At 46.3% G+C, this 16250-nt stretch overlaps 1 protein-coding gene across 1 annotated transcript in view; it reads right to left on the bottom strand.

Annotated features, from left to right (window-relative positions):
• Positions 1 to 16250, bottom strand: part of LOC135557699 (tyrosine-protein phosphatase non-receptor type 14-like) — a 93736-nt gene that overhangs the window by 6359 nt on the left and 71127 nt on the right. Inside the window, 12 exon segments of the mRNA XM_064991221.1 lie at positions 310 to 528; positions 1362 to 1499; positions 2893 to 3645; positions 3648 to 4564; positions 5740 to 5818; positions 6402 to 6462; positions 6695 to 6777; positions 7525 to 7612; positions 7876 to 7964; positions 8058 to 8145; positions 13365 to 13435; positions 15399 to 15466. Coding sequence (XP_064847293.1) covers positions 310 to 528; positions 1362 to 1499; positions 2893 to 3645; positions 3648 to 4564; positions 5740 to 5818; positions 6402 to 6462; positions 6695 to 6777; positions 7525 to 7612; positions 7876 to 7964; positions 8058 to 8145; positions 13365 to 13435; positions 15399 to 15466 — 2654 coding nt within the window.

Here is a 16250-nt window from a genome sequence, read left to right as displayed (position 1 = left end):
ATAGGCAGGCCTTCATTGAAAATAAGAATTTGTTCTTAACTGACTTTCCAACTAAAATTAAAAAAATATTTTGTTAAGAAGAAATTTGTGGAGTGGTTGAAAAATGAGTTTTAATGACTCCAACCTAAGTGTATGTTAACTTCCGACTTCAACTGTAAATGGCCTGGATAGATGAAAAGCAGTAGTGTTTTTCCACACTTATACTTGGTGACAGCAGCACACTAAACAATAGCTGAGTGAGCGTCAGAGAAAAGGGATATGGTTAACTCTGATCAGTCTACTTGTGTAGACTCTGTGTCCTGACCCCACCTTGATGTGTGAAGCATTGATGTAGCCTGTGTTGTTCTCCTTGTTGGGAACCAGCTCCACTCGGTTCTCCTCATACGGAACCACGTCACGGAACCGGTTCCGCTCGCCGTTGTCGGGCAGCGTTGCCGTGGTGACCACGCAGTCGGCCCTCTTCTTTGGGATCTGCTCGTACTCCGTGAAGACCCTCTCCTCCTCCAACTTCAACTCTAGGGTCTTACACTGGAGAGAGAGAGAGAGAGAGGGTGAGAGCGGGACGGAGAGAGATAGAAGAGGAGGGGGGTCGAAAGAGTTCATAAAAGAGGGAGGAAAGGACGTGGAAAGAGGTTCGTTGAATTCAAGAGTGATATGACTCTCACTCAATTCCAAAATGTCTATAATGCAACTTTTTGATCATCCACCCTAAAACATTCCAACGCATATGACCCTACCTACACTATGAATTCCTGTTCTCCATCCCCACAGTCGTCTATGTGTAGTGGAGTCAGTGGAATGTGTTGTTGGGCTGGGGCTTATTGTGGCTGGGCTGTGAGTGAGAGGGTATGCAGCCAGGGGCTGGGGGAGTCTGTCTGTCTCTCTCTCTCCCCCCTGGGTCACATTCCTGACATATTAGCGGGCCTAGAGGCGATAAGCACGGTCATGCCACACGTTCCACAGCCCACTTAGCACTCTGCTAGCCCCCGCTAGCCTAGCAACGCCTGGGACAAAGGCTGTGTTTCACACCTCCCAGCACAACTGTCTGGACTGGTGAAGAAGACCGACAACCACAGCTAGCTGTGTTTGCCATGAAATACTGCTCTACTGTAGCCTAACCTACACTTACATAGACAAACAATGGTAAAGGACAACAATATGTTAGTTAATAACACTAGCCAAGGTGATTGATAATGTGCACAGGTGCCTTCACAACCGTTAATGGGGATCCTAATGAAATACCAAAAACAGAACTATGGGGCTTACGTATAGTAAGTAGAAAACCAGACGCCTGGAATCTCAGGCACTTTCTGACACTGTCCCCCCCTCCCCTGTTGGGCATAGTGGTGGTGTTGTCTTACCCGTTCATCAGCAGCCTTGGCCCCATCCTCCCGGGGGTTCTCTGGTACAGGCACCCTGGTGACATAGAGCCCGTTGAGGGCCGCCATCATCAGAGGTCTCTTTATTGAGTCCACCGACATCTTCTGTCTCTCCAGCGTCTTCAGGAAAGAGGACAAGCCCGCTGTCATGGTTACGGTTACCGTAGCGATGCAAAGACCGAACCGTACCCGCCCTGGTGAGTGTGTGGATTAGGTCTGTTTGTCGCTAAACTTCACTTGATCTGTCCTAGGTGCCCTTGGTGGGGGAGTAGAAGTGATGCTTTGCTAGCGGTAGAATGTCTGTGGATCCTACAGAACACTCACTCCCTTGATCTATCTAACCACATTGTCTGAGCTCGTTACAGACTAGACCTGTTGCTTCTCTTCTCTCTCTGCCTCTCTTTCTTTCCTCTCTTCAATCCCTCTTCCCATACAATCCTCCCCACTCTCGCTTTCTCTCCCTCTCTCCTTTGTTCTCTCTCACCTTTTCTTTCTCCCTCTCGCCCCTTCTTTCCCTGTCTCTCTCTCTGTCTCCCTCTCTCTCTCTCTCTCTCTCTCCCTCTCTCTCTCTCGTTCTCGTTCTTTTTCCTTTCTTTTCCTCCTTCTCTCTGAGACACCAAACCCTGGCCCACATTGCCTGGTCCCTCCCTCCCGGATTACTTATCCTAATCTTCCCTCCACCCCTCCACCTCTCCCCCCTTCAGCCCTCCTGGATCAGCCCAAATAACAGCTTGGGGGTCAGGGGGGAACCCTTAGGGTCTGGACCGAAATCTATAGGGGAGCAGGTAGGGGAGAATGGGGGTGGGTAGATGTATGGGCGCTATAGGCTTCTGGATGAGAGGGGGTAGGTATAATGGGGAAAACATATAGGGGCATATAGCCATATGGAAATTAAAGGCTGACTGGACAGGGAGGCTTTAAAGTTGGGACTTTCAACATGCTAACAAACACGCATGCACCCCCCCCCCACAAAAAGGGTAATCTAATGGATTAATGGTGGTAATCTGTAAGGACTGGAACCTAATGTTACCCTCAGGTGCTGAACTCCAGATTACTGTGTTAATCACTTACTGGGAAAGTACACCGCAGACAAAACCCAAACTGTTTGTTTACAGCAAGGATGATGTTTTAGACACATCTTGTTTTTAGGCTGTTCACTGTGTTTACCTCCATCTTTAACACATATTGTTTTTAGGCGGTTCACTGTGTTTACCTCCATCTTTAACACATCTTGTTTATAGGCTGTTCACTGTGTTTACCTCCTCAAAGCCTTGGACTATTGAGGAGGACTTCATGAAGTGAATTGATGAAGTGGACATGTGACGGTTGTAACAATTTGTAAAGCCATGCTATAGCAATGGGTTCATACAGAATACATGTTCCCCACATAATAGACATACGGTATGTTTCAGTATTGAACACACCAGAATAGAATCTAGAATAGAATAGATTGAATAGAATAGATTGAATAGAAAAGACTGAATAGAATAGATTGGAGTAACGTGTATCTTACCCTCTGTGCAATCTCTCTCTCCACTATGCTATCCTCTAGAGAGAACATCTCAGACACTGGCCTCTCTTTGACTGGCTCCTTCCGGACCCTCTCCTTCACACTGGTCAGGTCTGGCTCAGAGATTGACGGCCCCAGCACTGCCCCATTCATTCCAGCCTGATCCCCGCGGGTCAGGGTACCACCACCACCCCCTACACCGCCCTGACTCTGCCCAGCTTTCAGCACCCTGGCCTGGGCTTGGCTTGGGTCCTTGGTTCCCTGGGTCTGGTGTCCCTGGTTGTGGTGGTGAGGGTGGCTGTGATCGCGGGAGCGGAGGGGGGCGTTGGTGGCTGGTCTAGGGTGTCCGGGGTACTCCGGAGGGGGCTTGTTGGGGAGCTTGGCAAGGGCGGCCTGGAGCTGGGCATTAATGTCCTCGTTCAGACCTGGGATCTGCACGTCCAGCTCAGGCCTCTCCTCTTCCTCCTCCTCCTCTTCCTCGCTCTCACTGCTGTGGATCAGCATGGTGGCGTTGGAGAGGGTCTTCTGGTGCTGGTAGGCCCCGCCCACTCCCTGCCCCGTGGAGGACGGGATGGTGGTTTCTGGCGCTCTCTGCACAGGCAGCTCTTTGGGCTGGTGAGATTGGGATTGGGGGGGTTGTGATTGAGGCTGGGTCTGGGGTGGCATCACGTGCTCTCTGAGAGTATTCCTCCTGTTTAGTGGGGCAGCCATCCCCTTCAGAACCACCATGCCCTCCATTCCTCCCCCTCCTCCCCCCTCATGCTGCTGGTCACTTCCATGCTGTGTCTCTTCCCCAGGGCTGATCGGTGCTTAGCCGCAGTTAGCGGTTCGCTAACCTCCTGCAGAGACTGGTGCACCACGGCAGAGCTGTCCGGCTGGAATGTTTTCACCGACAGCTGCACCATGCGGGTGACCAGCTCGGGGCTGCTGCCACCCATGCAGCGGTGCCGGTGGCTGGCCAGGTCCGGGGTACTTGTGGCGGGTCGGAAGGACGGGTAGGGAGGGGGCGGCCGCGACATGTGGTTCCTCAGCATGTTAGCCGTGGCGCCGTAGCTCCCTGTAGTAGCCCCCTGTTTGGTGTTGGCTAGTTCAGGCGTGCTGACCGTGTGAGAGATGGAGCTCCCACCCCCTCCTCCTCCACATGCAGACTGGCAGTGGCCCTGACTGGCTCCGGGGCCCAGGTGAGGAGCAGGGTTCACAGGCTTACTGTAGCTGACCTGAGGGCCATAAGGGTTAGGTCCAGGATAGGGGCCCCTCTCTCTCATCTCTGGCTGGCTATAAACCAACGCCTCTGGCTGACGATATGCATAGGCATTACTAATATTGAGACTCCTCAGTGATTGGCTGTGAAGGTCATGGTGGGCGGGGAGCATGTGGCACTTCTGGCGCATCACAGCTTCATACTCTGGTGTGGGCCTATAGGAAGGGGCGATGATGGCGCTATGGCGATGACTCGGGATGTAGTCGGGGCGCATCAGCTCGCTGCCAGGGATACTGAGGTTAGAGGAGATGGGTGAAGGTTGTACGAAGGTTTGGGAGTGGTTAAGGGAGCTGAGGCTAGGACTACTGTACATGCTGCCATTGGGAACAGTTCCATTGCGGAAGCCGAATTCGACCGGACACCGGTCCAGACTAGTCTCAGACTTGTAGTAGGGGTCTTCATGGAATATGCTGTCTGTAAAGAGAGGGGGGGAGACATAGGAGAAGCAATGCGTTACAGATTCACATACTGTTTTCATACACTATCAAACACACTCAGATCAAAATGATCAATGCCACCATTCAAATAAGAGCTTATCACACACCCACACAGAGTTACCCACACTGGGTTACCCACACAGTTACCCACACTGGGCTAACCCACACAGAGATACCCACACTGGGTTACCCACACAGAGATACCCACTGTCACACCCTGACCATAGTTTGCTTTGTATGTTTCTATGTTTTGGTTGGTCAGGGTGTGATCTGAGTGGGCATTCTATGTTGGATGTCTTGTTTGTCTATTTCTATGTCTGGCCTGATATGGTTCTCAATCAGAGGCAGGTGTTAGTCATTGTCTCTGATTTGGAACCATATTTAGGTAGCCTGGGTTTCACTGTGTGTTTTTGGGTGATTGTTCCTGTCTCTGTGTTTGCACCAGATAGGACTGTTTAGGTTTTCGCACATTTATTGTTTTGTTAGTTATTTCATGTCGAGTTCCTTTATTAAAGAACATGAATAACCACCACGCTGCATTTTGGTCCGCTTCTCCTTCACCAGAGGAAAACCCTTACACCCACACAGAGATACCCACACTGGGTTACCCACACAGAGATACCCACACTGGGTTACCCACACTGGGTAACATATACACAGTGTTTTCTCCCACTCTCTCCGAAGTGTCAGAGATCATGATGGAAGTGTTCTGGATTAGAGGGCAGAGGAAGTGGGTGAATGAGAGAATGAAAGAGTGAACGCCACCACATTTCTCAGTTTCTCAGCACTCCAATCAAAGTGATCTGATTGGCTGAGAGATTGTTGAAACCGAAATAGACACGGACTCATACTACTGCTGGGAAATGCATAGTTAGCTTGATTTAACGGTTTACTTTTATGACCATACAAGGACTTCCTGTGTAGATGGATACATCTACAAAGTGTGGAAGGAGAAAACACTTGAATGAGTTAAATCATATCAAGACCACTTCAGGTTACACGCCATATGGACAGATGGAGCAGTGATTGTAACTGATGATATAAGTGAATGTTATTCAGTATAAAGGAGATATACGTCATACATGAGCACCATGTTGAACTCTAACCTACATGAAAATGTAAAAGTCATGGAAATGTGTTTTTGTCCAGTACCTTGAGAGCTCTGTGTGTCCTGGTAATGCTCTGCATACTGGGAGTGCATTGGCTGGAGGATACAGGACTGTGGCCGTGGCTAGAGAGAGCGAGAGGGGGGGGGAGAGAGAGAGAGAGAGAGAGAGAGAGATGGAGAGAGACACAGAGAGAGATGGAGAGAAAGAGAGAGAGAAGTTAATTCAAACCTGTGATCTAAGGGGTCTCCCACAGTGGACTGTGGTCCTCCAGAGAGTCTGATTTGGACTGTACCACCATTGTGCCACATATAGCCTCCTCATTGTCCCACCAGCAGGGAGGGAGAGAGGGAAATCACTGACTCTATTGTCAGTCACATCGGAAACGCAACGCCCCATCAACGCCCACACAACGGCCACACAACACTCAAACAACGCCCTAACCACCCACACAACGGCCACACAACACTCAAACAACGCCCTAACCACCCACCACCCCCGCCGCCTGGGTTAGGGCTGATAGAGAGGGGCTTTAAATCATCCTACAGTCTGAATTCAAACTTTAACCCTATAATACACAAGCTACTCTTCAGTGCTCAACCAGTGGCAAGCAAAGATGGCAAGGAACTTCTATTGCATTTCTAATTAATATATCTAACATGCAAGAGGAGCCAAACAAACGAGACATGACTGGGTGATTGACAGTACCAGAGAGAGGCGGTGGGTCCAGGTGGGGCGCCTCCTGATAGGTGCAGGGGAGTGGGCGGGTCTAAGGGGAGAGAGACACAGAGAGAGAGAGAGAGAGAGAGATAGAGAGAGAGAGATATAGAGAGAAAGAGAGAGAGAAAAAGTAGACAATGCTGATTTATTGGCACATTGAACCATAGTTATAAAACTCAGTGGATAGTGCTAAAACAATGACGTCATATCTGAATTCTGCCATCTTCATGCACATTCGCCACTGTGGAAACCTGACAGTATAACTTAATGATAAGACTCACTCTGCACAGATTTTGTTCTGTTTGTAGAACTTGTGTCTGGCCGTGAAGAGCCGAGCGATGTACTTGGACAGCTCTATGTCATCCTGTGGACACACAACACATGTACACAATGTCAACACATGTCAACAAACGTACACACGTACACAATGTCAACACACGTACACAATGTCAACACACAACACATGTACACAATGTCAACAAACGTACACATGTACACAATGTCAACACACCACGACACACAACACACATATACAATGTAAACACACAACACATGTATACAATGTCAACACACGTACACAATCTCAACACACCACGACACACAACACATGTACACAATGTCAACACACAACACATGTACACAATGTCAACAAACGTACACATGTACACAATGTCAACACACCACGACACACAACACACATACACAATGTAAACACACAACACATGTATACAATGTCAACACACGTACACAATCTCAACACACCACGACACACAACACATGTACACAATGTCAACACACGTACTAAAGTACACAATGTCAACACACGTACACAATGTCAACGCACAACACATTTACACAATCTCAACACGCCACGACACACAACGTCAACATCTCAGCTTCTTTATTGGAGGGTTACACACAACATTGGGTGTTATGACTGGCACATTCAGAAATGATTTTGATTGTATAATGTGATACAAATGGCAAATATTTTCCAAAAGTGAAACCTCCTCACCCCTCCTCACATCGTATCCGAGTGCGTGTGTGTGTATGTTTATCCGTGTCCCGTGAGACGGCCTTTGTGTGTTCCGTTGTTAGATATGACACTCACCGTGTGAAACATGATGGTGTCATCTTTACTGGTTATCTCTACTGTGATGGCCGACTTGTTGTGCGCTATGTTACCAATGTCTTTCCATCTGTATCACACACACACACACACACACACACACACACACACACACACACACACACACACACACACACACACACACACACACACACACACACACACAATGCATGTGCACAGATACACAGGCACGCACACCCACAAATAAACACACACACCCACACAGAGACACATTTGCATACAGTTTAGTAGAGGTTAATGTTACTTAATTTCCTTTAGCAAGGCAAACCCAACCAATATCAAAAGGTGTTGAGGGGTGAGAGGAAGACCCACCTGTGGTGCATGATGGACCTGCCATTCCTGTGTTTGACGAAGACTCCGATGAAGGACACACCAATGAAGATGTCATTGGTGTAGGTGTCCTGTGAAAGACATACTTATGTATTAAAGTATGGGAAATCATGTAGTGGTGGGTGTGTGTGTGTGTGTGTGTGTGTGTGTGCATGTAGACACACCTTAGCAGCAAAGCTCTCCTGTCCAAAGCCATCCAGCTTCTCTACCTCCTTGATATAGAGCATCTCTGCTTCTGCAAGCTGCATTCGACTGAAACACACACACACACACACATCATAAATATCACACACCCACACACAAAAACATGCACGCACACACACACGGGAGGGGTGAGAAAGGCCATAAACAAACCGAAGGGAACACCTTACTAAACGAGTCGCATCACAACGGAATTTTATCTTGATAAATCCAACGCATCCAAGAAATAGTGTCCATAAATCGAAACCAACATTTTGGCAGCTTTATGAAAGTAAATATAAACTAGTCTAAATTATAGGTTGCAATGACAGAAAACTAAAAAGTTGGTTAGCGACCTAATATCTAGAATTGTTTATAATTTACCCCATCTCTGGTGAGCACATCTGAGAAATGTAATATTGTTTAGGAAAGAGACAGGCCTCCGGTGTCAGCTGAGCTAACGGCGGCTACATTCTTAGAGTGATTGTATATGTTTTCGGATACATCCAACACAATCCAGAATGATTTGATTGAACCAATCAGTGATATAAGGACAGACAAATGGACTTCATTTGAAAGTAAACGCCTAAATGCAACTTTCTTTGCGATTTTCAGGTTAGACTACTGTTGAATGAACATGAGAATAACTGCTTATTAGCCCATTCAAACATGTAAAACGTTATCAGTACGCGTGTAACGAACTGTGCCCACAAACAAGTTGTTAGTTTCCCACTAAAGTAAAACGTATTTCATTGAAAGCAATAATAATGAAAGCGCATGTTGTCGTACACAGAGACCATTCATATAATGTAATTTAAGCTTAGTTTTTATTTAAACAGTTTGATTACTTTTATTTAAACAGATATTTCACCTTTATTTAAACCGCGTGGTATAATTGAAATGAACATGTAATAAAAACATATTCAATGTTTTTTTTCTATCTCGATAAAACAGTTCATCTCGTTTAAACGACAGGGCTGGCTAAAAACACGACGGCTCTTGTTTAATGAAACAATATCCTTTATTTCCATGTTATATCAAAACCATGTTCGCTATAACAAAACAAACCATCTCAAGCAACATATAGCCTAACAGAGCTAAACACAAAGGCCCTATTTAATGAAACGACCACAGTGTATAGGCTATATGCCTTTTATCCATCACTTTAAATGCCTGTGTAGCTGGGTGATTTTATAGCCTGGAATATAATGACAAGAATAGAAAGATGGGACAAAAATATATATAATCCCGAAGTTGTCTGTCTGTCTGTCTGTCTGTCTGTCTGTCTGTTTGTCTGTCTGTCTGTTCCTACCCTGTACTATGATTTAGCCCTGATAACAGTGACATGAAAAACACAAGGCAGAGGCAATTCTAGAGGTCACACGTGCGCTGCCAACATTACGTGTTCAACAAGGTGTATGAACGTGTCAACGTGTCTCCATTGACAGTCCATGTCAACTCAAGATGTCTTTTTAGGCACTAAGTGACACATTAGGTGACTGGGTGAGATGTATCTGTAGCTACGTTAGGCTCTATTTAGTCCCAATATCACCCCGTATACACACACATATCATAAAAATATCACACGCACGCACGCACGTACAGACACACACACACACACACAGAATACTTATACAGCGCCTTCAGGAAGTATTCATACCCATGACATATTCAACATTTTGTTGTGTTACTGCTTGAATTCAAAATGGATTAAATTGCAAATTTTTTCGTTACCCATATACACACAATACCCCATCTATTGAAAATGAAATACAGAAATATCGCATTTACATAAGTATTTACAATCCTGAGTCAATACAAGTTGGAATCACCTTTGGCAGCAATTACAGCTGTGAGCCTTTCAGGGCACGCATTTAAGAGCTTTGCACATCAAGATTGTACAATGCGAATTGTACACAGTCATTCCTCCGTTCCAGATTGTCTGAGAGGAATTGCTTTTGTCCGGTTGAATCGCCAATTGTTTTGTACGTTAATAACATCCTAAAGCTCGATTCTGCACTTAGTTTGACCAGTTTAGTCGACATATAATATGTAATTTTGACGTTTTGATGCGCAACTGTTCGGGACCAGAAGTCATTTTGGATGCATTTCAGCTGGAACTTGTCGCATATGCTAATACAAAGACACACAACCTGAAACCAAACAATGTTTTGGGTAAGTATGACTCCTTCCACTACATTCTGATCGAAGACCATCAAAGGTAAGGGAATATTTATGTTGTAATTTTGTGTTTCTGTTGACTCCAACATAGCGGAGAAATATTGCTTATGTCTGAGCGCCGTCTCAGATTATTGAATAGTAAACGATTTCTGTAACGTTAAAAAGAAATGTGACAAAGCGATTGCATTAAGAAGCAGTGTATCTTTCTAACTATATGTAGAACATGTATATTTAGTCAAAGTTTATGATGTGTATTGCTGTTATCTGGCGTTATCTGGCGGAGTTATCTATAATTTCTCCGGACATTTTTTAGCATTTTCTGAACATGACGTCAATGTAAACGGAGATTTATGGATTTAAATTGCATATTATTGAAAAAAACATAAATGTACTGTGTAACATGTCCTATTACTGTCATCTGATGAAGATTTTCAAAAGGTTAGTGAATTATTTTTCTTTTAATCCTGCGTTTGTGATTACATCTTTTGTTTGACAAAATGGCTACATATCGTCTGTGTCTTTGTGGTGGTTTGACATACATATGTGCTATGTTTTCGCCGTAAAAAAACGTTAGAAATCTGACTCGCTGGGTAGATGAACAAGGTGTTTATCTTTCATTTGAGCTATTGGACTTGTTAATGTGGGGAGGTTAAATATTTATAAGAATATTTTTGCATTCTGTGCGCCACTTTTTGAGTTGAGGGGGTGGGGGTGGGGGGGTGGGGGGGGGTGCCCTTGAGGAACGTGTAGCGTGAACACGTTAAGAAACTTTTTTACTCCGGAACTTATTCAGGCTTGGCATAACAAAATGGTTGAATACTTATTGACTCAAGACATTTCAGCTTTTCCTTTTTAATGAATTAGTAAAAATTTCTGAAAACATAATTCCACTTTGACATTATGGGTTATTGTGTGTAGGCCAGCGACACAAAATCTATATGTAATACATTTTAAATTCAGGCTGTAACACAACAAAATGTGGAAAAAGTCAAAGGGTGTGAATACTTTCTGAAGGCACTGAAACACTGCATTGCACTGAAACATTGGACCCAAATAAAAATATTTCAAGGGCCGGTCACATGCTTGGACCAAGTAACTCCTCATGAGACATTGACACTGCTTATATCATTCTAATGACATACAATTTCAATGTATATAACATACAATCATTATACTAATATACATACAGGTATTCTATACAAATACTTAGAATAAGCAGTGGAGGGCCTCCCGCGTGGCGCAGTGGTCTAGGACACTGCATCGCATTGTGTACATGTTCAAGCCCAGGCTCTGTCGCAACCGGCCGCGACCGGGATGTCCATGGGGCGACGCACAATTGCCCTAGCGTCATCCGGGTTAGGAAGGGCTTGGCCGGTAGGGATATCCTTGTCTCATCGCGCACTAGCGACTCCTGTGGCGGGCCGGATGCAGTGCACGCTAACCAGGTCGCCAGGTGCACGGTGTTTCCTCCGACACATTGGTGCGGCTGGCTTCTGGGTTGGATGCGAGCTGTGTTCAGAAGCAGTGCGGCTTGGTTGGGTTGTGTTTCGGGGGACGCATGGCTTTCGACCTTCGTCTCTTCCAAGCCCCGTACGGGAGTTGTAGCGATGAGACAAGATAGTAACTACTAACAACTGGATACACGAAATTGGGGAGAAACGGGGGTAAGCAGTGGACACATGAGCAGTGTAGTGTATAGTACACTCTTAGAAAAAGAACCTAAAAGGTAAAAGAGTTTTTCGACTGTCCCCACAGGAGAACCCTTTTTGGTTTTAGGTAGAACCCTTTTGATTCCATGTAGAATCCCTTCCTCAGAATTCTACATGGAACCCAAAAGGGTTCTTCCTAAAACCAAAAAGGGTTCAACCTGGAAGCAAAAATAGTTATATATATCCTATGGTGATAGCCAAAGAACGCTTTTGGAACCCTTTTTCAAAGAGTGTAGGGCTTTGTAGTCTTTACGATAGTGTTATGAACAGGAAGCCCGTTGGAGGAGTGTAGTTTATAGTAGGGCTTGGTAGACTGTAGGGTGGTGTTATGAACAGGAAGCCCGTAGGAGCAGTGTAGTTTATAGTAGGGCTTGGTAGACTGTAGGGTGGTGTTATGAACAGGAAGCCTGTAGGAGCAGTGTAGTTTATAGTAGGGCTTGGTAGACTGTAGGGTGGTGTTATGAACAGGAAGCCCGTAGGAGCAGTGTAGTTTATAGTAGGGCTTGGTAGACTGTAGGGTGGTGTTATGAACAGGAAGCCCGTAGGAGCAGTGTAGTTTATAGTAGGGCTTGGTAGACTGTAGGGTGGTGTTATGAACAGGAAGCCCGTAGGAGCAGTGTAGTTTATAGTAGGGCTTGGTAGACTGTAGGGTGGTGTTATGAACAGGAAGCCCGTAGGAGCAGTGTAGTTTATAGTAGGGCTTGGTAGACTGTAGGGTGGTGTTATGAACAGGAAGCCCATAGGAGCAGTGTAGTTTATAGTAGGGCTTGGTAGACTGTAGGGTGGTGTTATGAACAGGAAGCCTGTAGGAGCAGTGTAGTTTATAGTAGGGCTTGGTAGACTGTAGGGTGGTGTTATGAACAGGAAGCCTGTAGGAGCAGTGTAGTTTATAGTAGGGCTTGGTAGACTGTAGGGTGGTGTTATGAACAGGAAGCCCGTTGGAGCAGTGTAGTTTATAGTAGGGCTTGGTAGACTGTAGGGTGGTGTTATGAACAGGAAGCCCGTAGGAGCAGTGTAGTTTATAGTAGGGCTTGGTAGACTGTAGGGTGGTGTTATGAACAGGAAGCCTGTAGGAGCAGTGTAGTTTATAGTAGGGCTTGGTAGACTGTAGGGTGGTGTTATGAACAGGAAGCCCGTAGGAGCAGTGTAGTTTATAGTAGGGCTTGGTAGACTGTAGGGTGGTGTTATGAACAGGAAGCCCGTAGGAGCAGTGTAGTTTATAGTAGGGCTTGGTAGACTGTAGGGTGGTGTTATGAACAGGAAGCCCGTAGGAGCAGTGTAGTTTATAGTAGGGCTTGGTAGACTGTAGGGTGGTGTTATGAACAGGAAGCCCGTAGGAGCAGTGTAGTTTATAGTAGGGCTTGGTAGACTGTAGGGTGGTGTTATGAACAGGAAGCCTACCAGTGACTCTTATGTTCCTCTGCCACCTTCTGAGTCCACTCCTCCAGCACCTCATCTACATGAGGCCAGTTCTGAGAGAGTGGAGAGAAAAAGAGAGAGAGAAAGAGAGAAAGAGAGAGAGAGAGAGAGAGAGAGAGAGAGAGAGAAAGAGAGGGGGTAGAGAAAGAGAGAGAGGGTAGAGAGAGAGAGAAAGAGAGGGGTTAGAGAAAGAGAGAGACAGAGAGAGAGAGAGAGAGAGAGAGAGAGAGAGAGAGAGAAAGAGAGAGAGAGAGAGAGAGAAAGAAGAAGAGAGAGAGAGAAAGAGAGAGAGAGAGAGAGAGAGAGAGAGAAAGGGAGAGAGGGGGAGAAAGGGAGAGAGGGGGAGAAAGGGAGAGAGGGGGAGAGAGATGAAAAGAGGAAGTGAAAGAGAAAGCAAGCCAGGGAAGTAAAGGGGGGTCACAGGGAAAGAAGTGATGGGGTGAAAGAGAAAGTGGACATTAATCTCTGCAGGACTTGAGTGAACAGAGAGAATGAGCTATATCAGATTACACACACAGCCTTCATATTCACCCCTTCAACACCCACTCACTACCCCTCCATTAGAGCACTCCATCACTGAGTGTGTGTGTGAGTTTCAGAGCGGGAGAGAAAAATGACTCTATGCAGGCCTCAGACGTCCATTGTCATCGCTCTCTCTCTCTGCCCCCCTCTCTCTTTCTCTCCACCCTCTCTGTCTCTGCCCCCACTCTATGTTTCTCTCCACCCTCTCTCTATGTTTCCCTCCACCATCTCTCTTTCTCTCCACCCTCTCTGTCTCTCTCCACCCTCTCTCTCTGCCCCCCTCTATGTTTCTCTCCACCATCTCTCTTTCTCTCCACCCTCTCTCTCTCTCTGCCCCCCCTCTATGTTTCTCTATGCCTATTAGTTTGTCTCTGTAACCACCTCCTTTATCCCTCACTCTCTCTACTACCTCTCCTTACTCCCCACACACTCCCTCACCTCTTCCTCTCTTCCTCCCTCTCAGTTCATCCCTCACTCTCTCTACTACCTTTCCTTACTCCCCACACACTCCCTCACCTCTTCCTCTCTTCCTTCCTCTCAGTTCATCTCTCACTCTCTACTACCTCTCCTTACTCCCCACACACTCCCTCACCTCTTCCTCTCTTCCTTCCTCTCAGTTCATCTCTCACTCTCTACTACCTCTCCTTACTCCCCACACACTCCCTCACCTCTTCCTCTCTTCCTTCCTCTCAGTTCATCTCTCACTCTCTACTACCTCTCCTTACTCCCCACACACTCCATCACCTCTTCCTCTCTTCCTACCTCTCAGTTCATCTCTCAATCTCTCTACTACCTCTCCTTACTCCCCACACACCCTCACCTCTTCCTCCCTCTCAGTTCATCCCTCACTCTCTCTACTACCTCTCCTTACTCCCCACACACTCCCTCAACTCTTCCTCTCTTCCTACATCTCAGTTCATCCCTCACGCTCTTTACTACCTCTCCTTATACTCCCCACACATTCCCTCCACTCTTCCTCCCTCTAAGTTCATCCCTCACCCTCTCTACTACGTCTCCTTACTCCCCCCACACTCCCTCAACTCTTCCTCTCTTCCTCCCTCTCAGTTCATCCCTTACTCTCTACTACCTCTCCTTACTCCCCACACACTCCCTCACCTCTTCCTCCCTCTCAGTTAATCTCTCCCTCTTTCTCTCTTTCTCCCTCCCTCCCCCCCCCCCCCCCCCTCTCTAAGCAGTGCCTCTTGTCTGTCTTGTCTCGGTGTCAGTCAGGGATGCAGGTAGAATACAGGAGGAGGACGTACACAGGAGAGCTAGGAATCTGTGGCCTCCGGCAACACATGCAAGCACTCACTCACTCACTCTCTCACTCCTGATCTTGAAAAACATCTGAGACAGGCAACATCAAACACACACCTGAGAATACCGACTGAGAGCACACACACCTGAGCACTGAAAAACACAAAAGATCACACGCATGCACGCACAAGCACACGCACACACACACTGAGAGGTGTAGTGTGACAGTTGACTCACCACTGGGAAGAGCACATACTCCCTGAGGAAGTCCTGAGACAGGAACTGTGTGAAATCCCCAAAGTCAGCTAGAAGAGAGGAGAGAACACACTGAGATCTACACTCAACTCTGCACACACTGAGATCTACACTCAACTCTACACACACTGAGATCTACACTCAACTCTACCCACACTGAGATCTACACTCAACTCACCAACTCATTGACATGAAACACATGGATAGAGCTCTAGTAACTTCCACCAGATTCCCAGGGTTGCAGAAATCCTTGTTGGAAAATGACAGATTTCCTGCTTATTCCCTCCAATCTTCCAACTGGGTTTTCAGGAAAACCTGGGAATTCAGGCAAAGTTCATGGACTTTTTCTACCATACACATGGAACACATACATCATCTAAGGATGTTATTGAGAAAAAAAGGTGCTATCTAGAACCTTACAGGGTTCTTCGTCTCTCCCCAATAGGTAGAACACTTTTGGTTCCAGTTAGAACTCTTTTGGGTTTCATGTTGAACCCTTTCCTTTTGGAGCCCGTTTTGCCCCTAAGAGTGTACTCTTAAGGATATATGAACTATGTAACACAAGGGAGAAACACCTTCAATATGCATGGACAGGAACTGTAGACGGATGACCTCAAAGAAAGCAGACATAGAAAGCAGAAACCCTAATAGCACCTACAGTATCTGTAGGAGGCATGTTCATGTCAACCCAGCAATACACACATATTCCTGGCCCTGTGATGTCATGTTGGGGTTTGGGTCTATCCTGGTTCATCCTACCCAACCCTCCATTGATAAAAGGAAATGACATACAGCTACTGTCTGCCTGGACAATGTACAGTACTATCTACAGAT

Source organism: Oncorhynchus masou, chromosome 16, assembly GCF_036934945.1.
Source record: "Oncorhynchus masou masou isolate Uvic2021 chromosome 16, UVic_Omas_1.1, whole genome shotgun sequence".
In the NCBI taxonomy this organism is placed as follows: Eukaryota; Metazoa; Chordata; class Actinopteri; order Salmoniformes; family Salmonidae; genus Oncorhynchus; species Oncorhynchus masou.
Note: the sequence above shows the minus strand (reverse complement) of the source record. Positions and strands in the feature narration are given on the sequence as shown.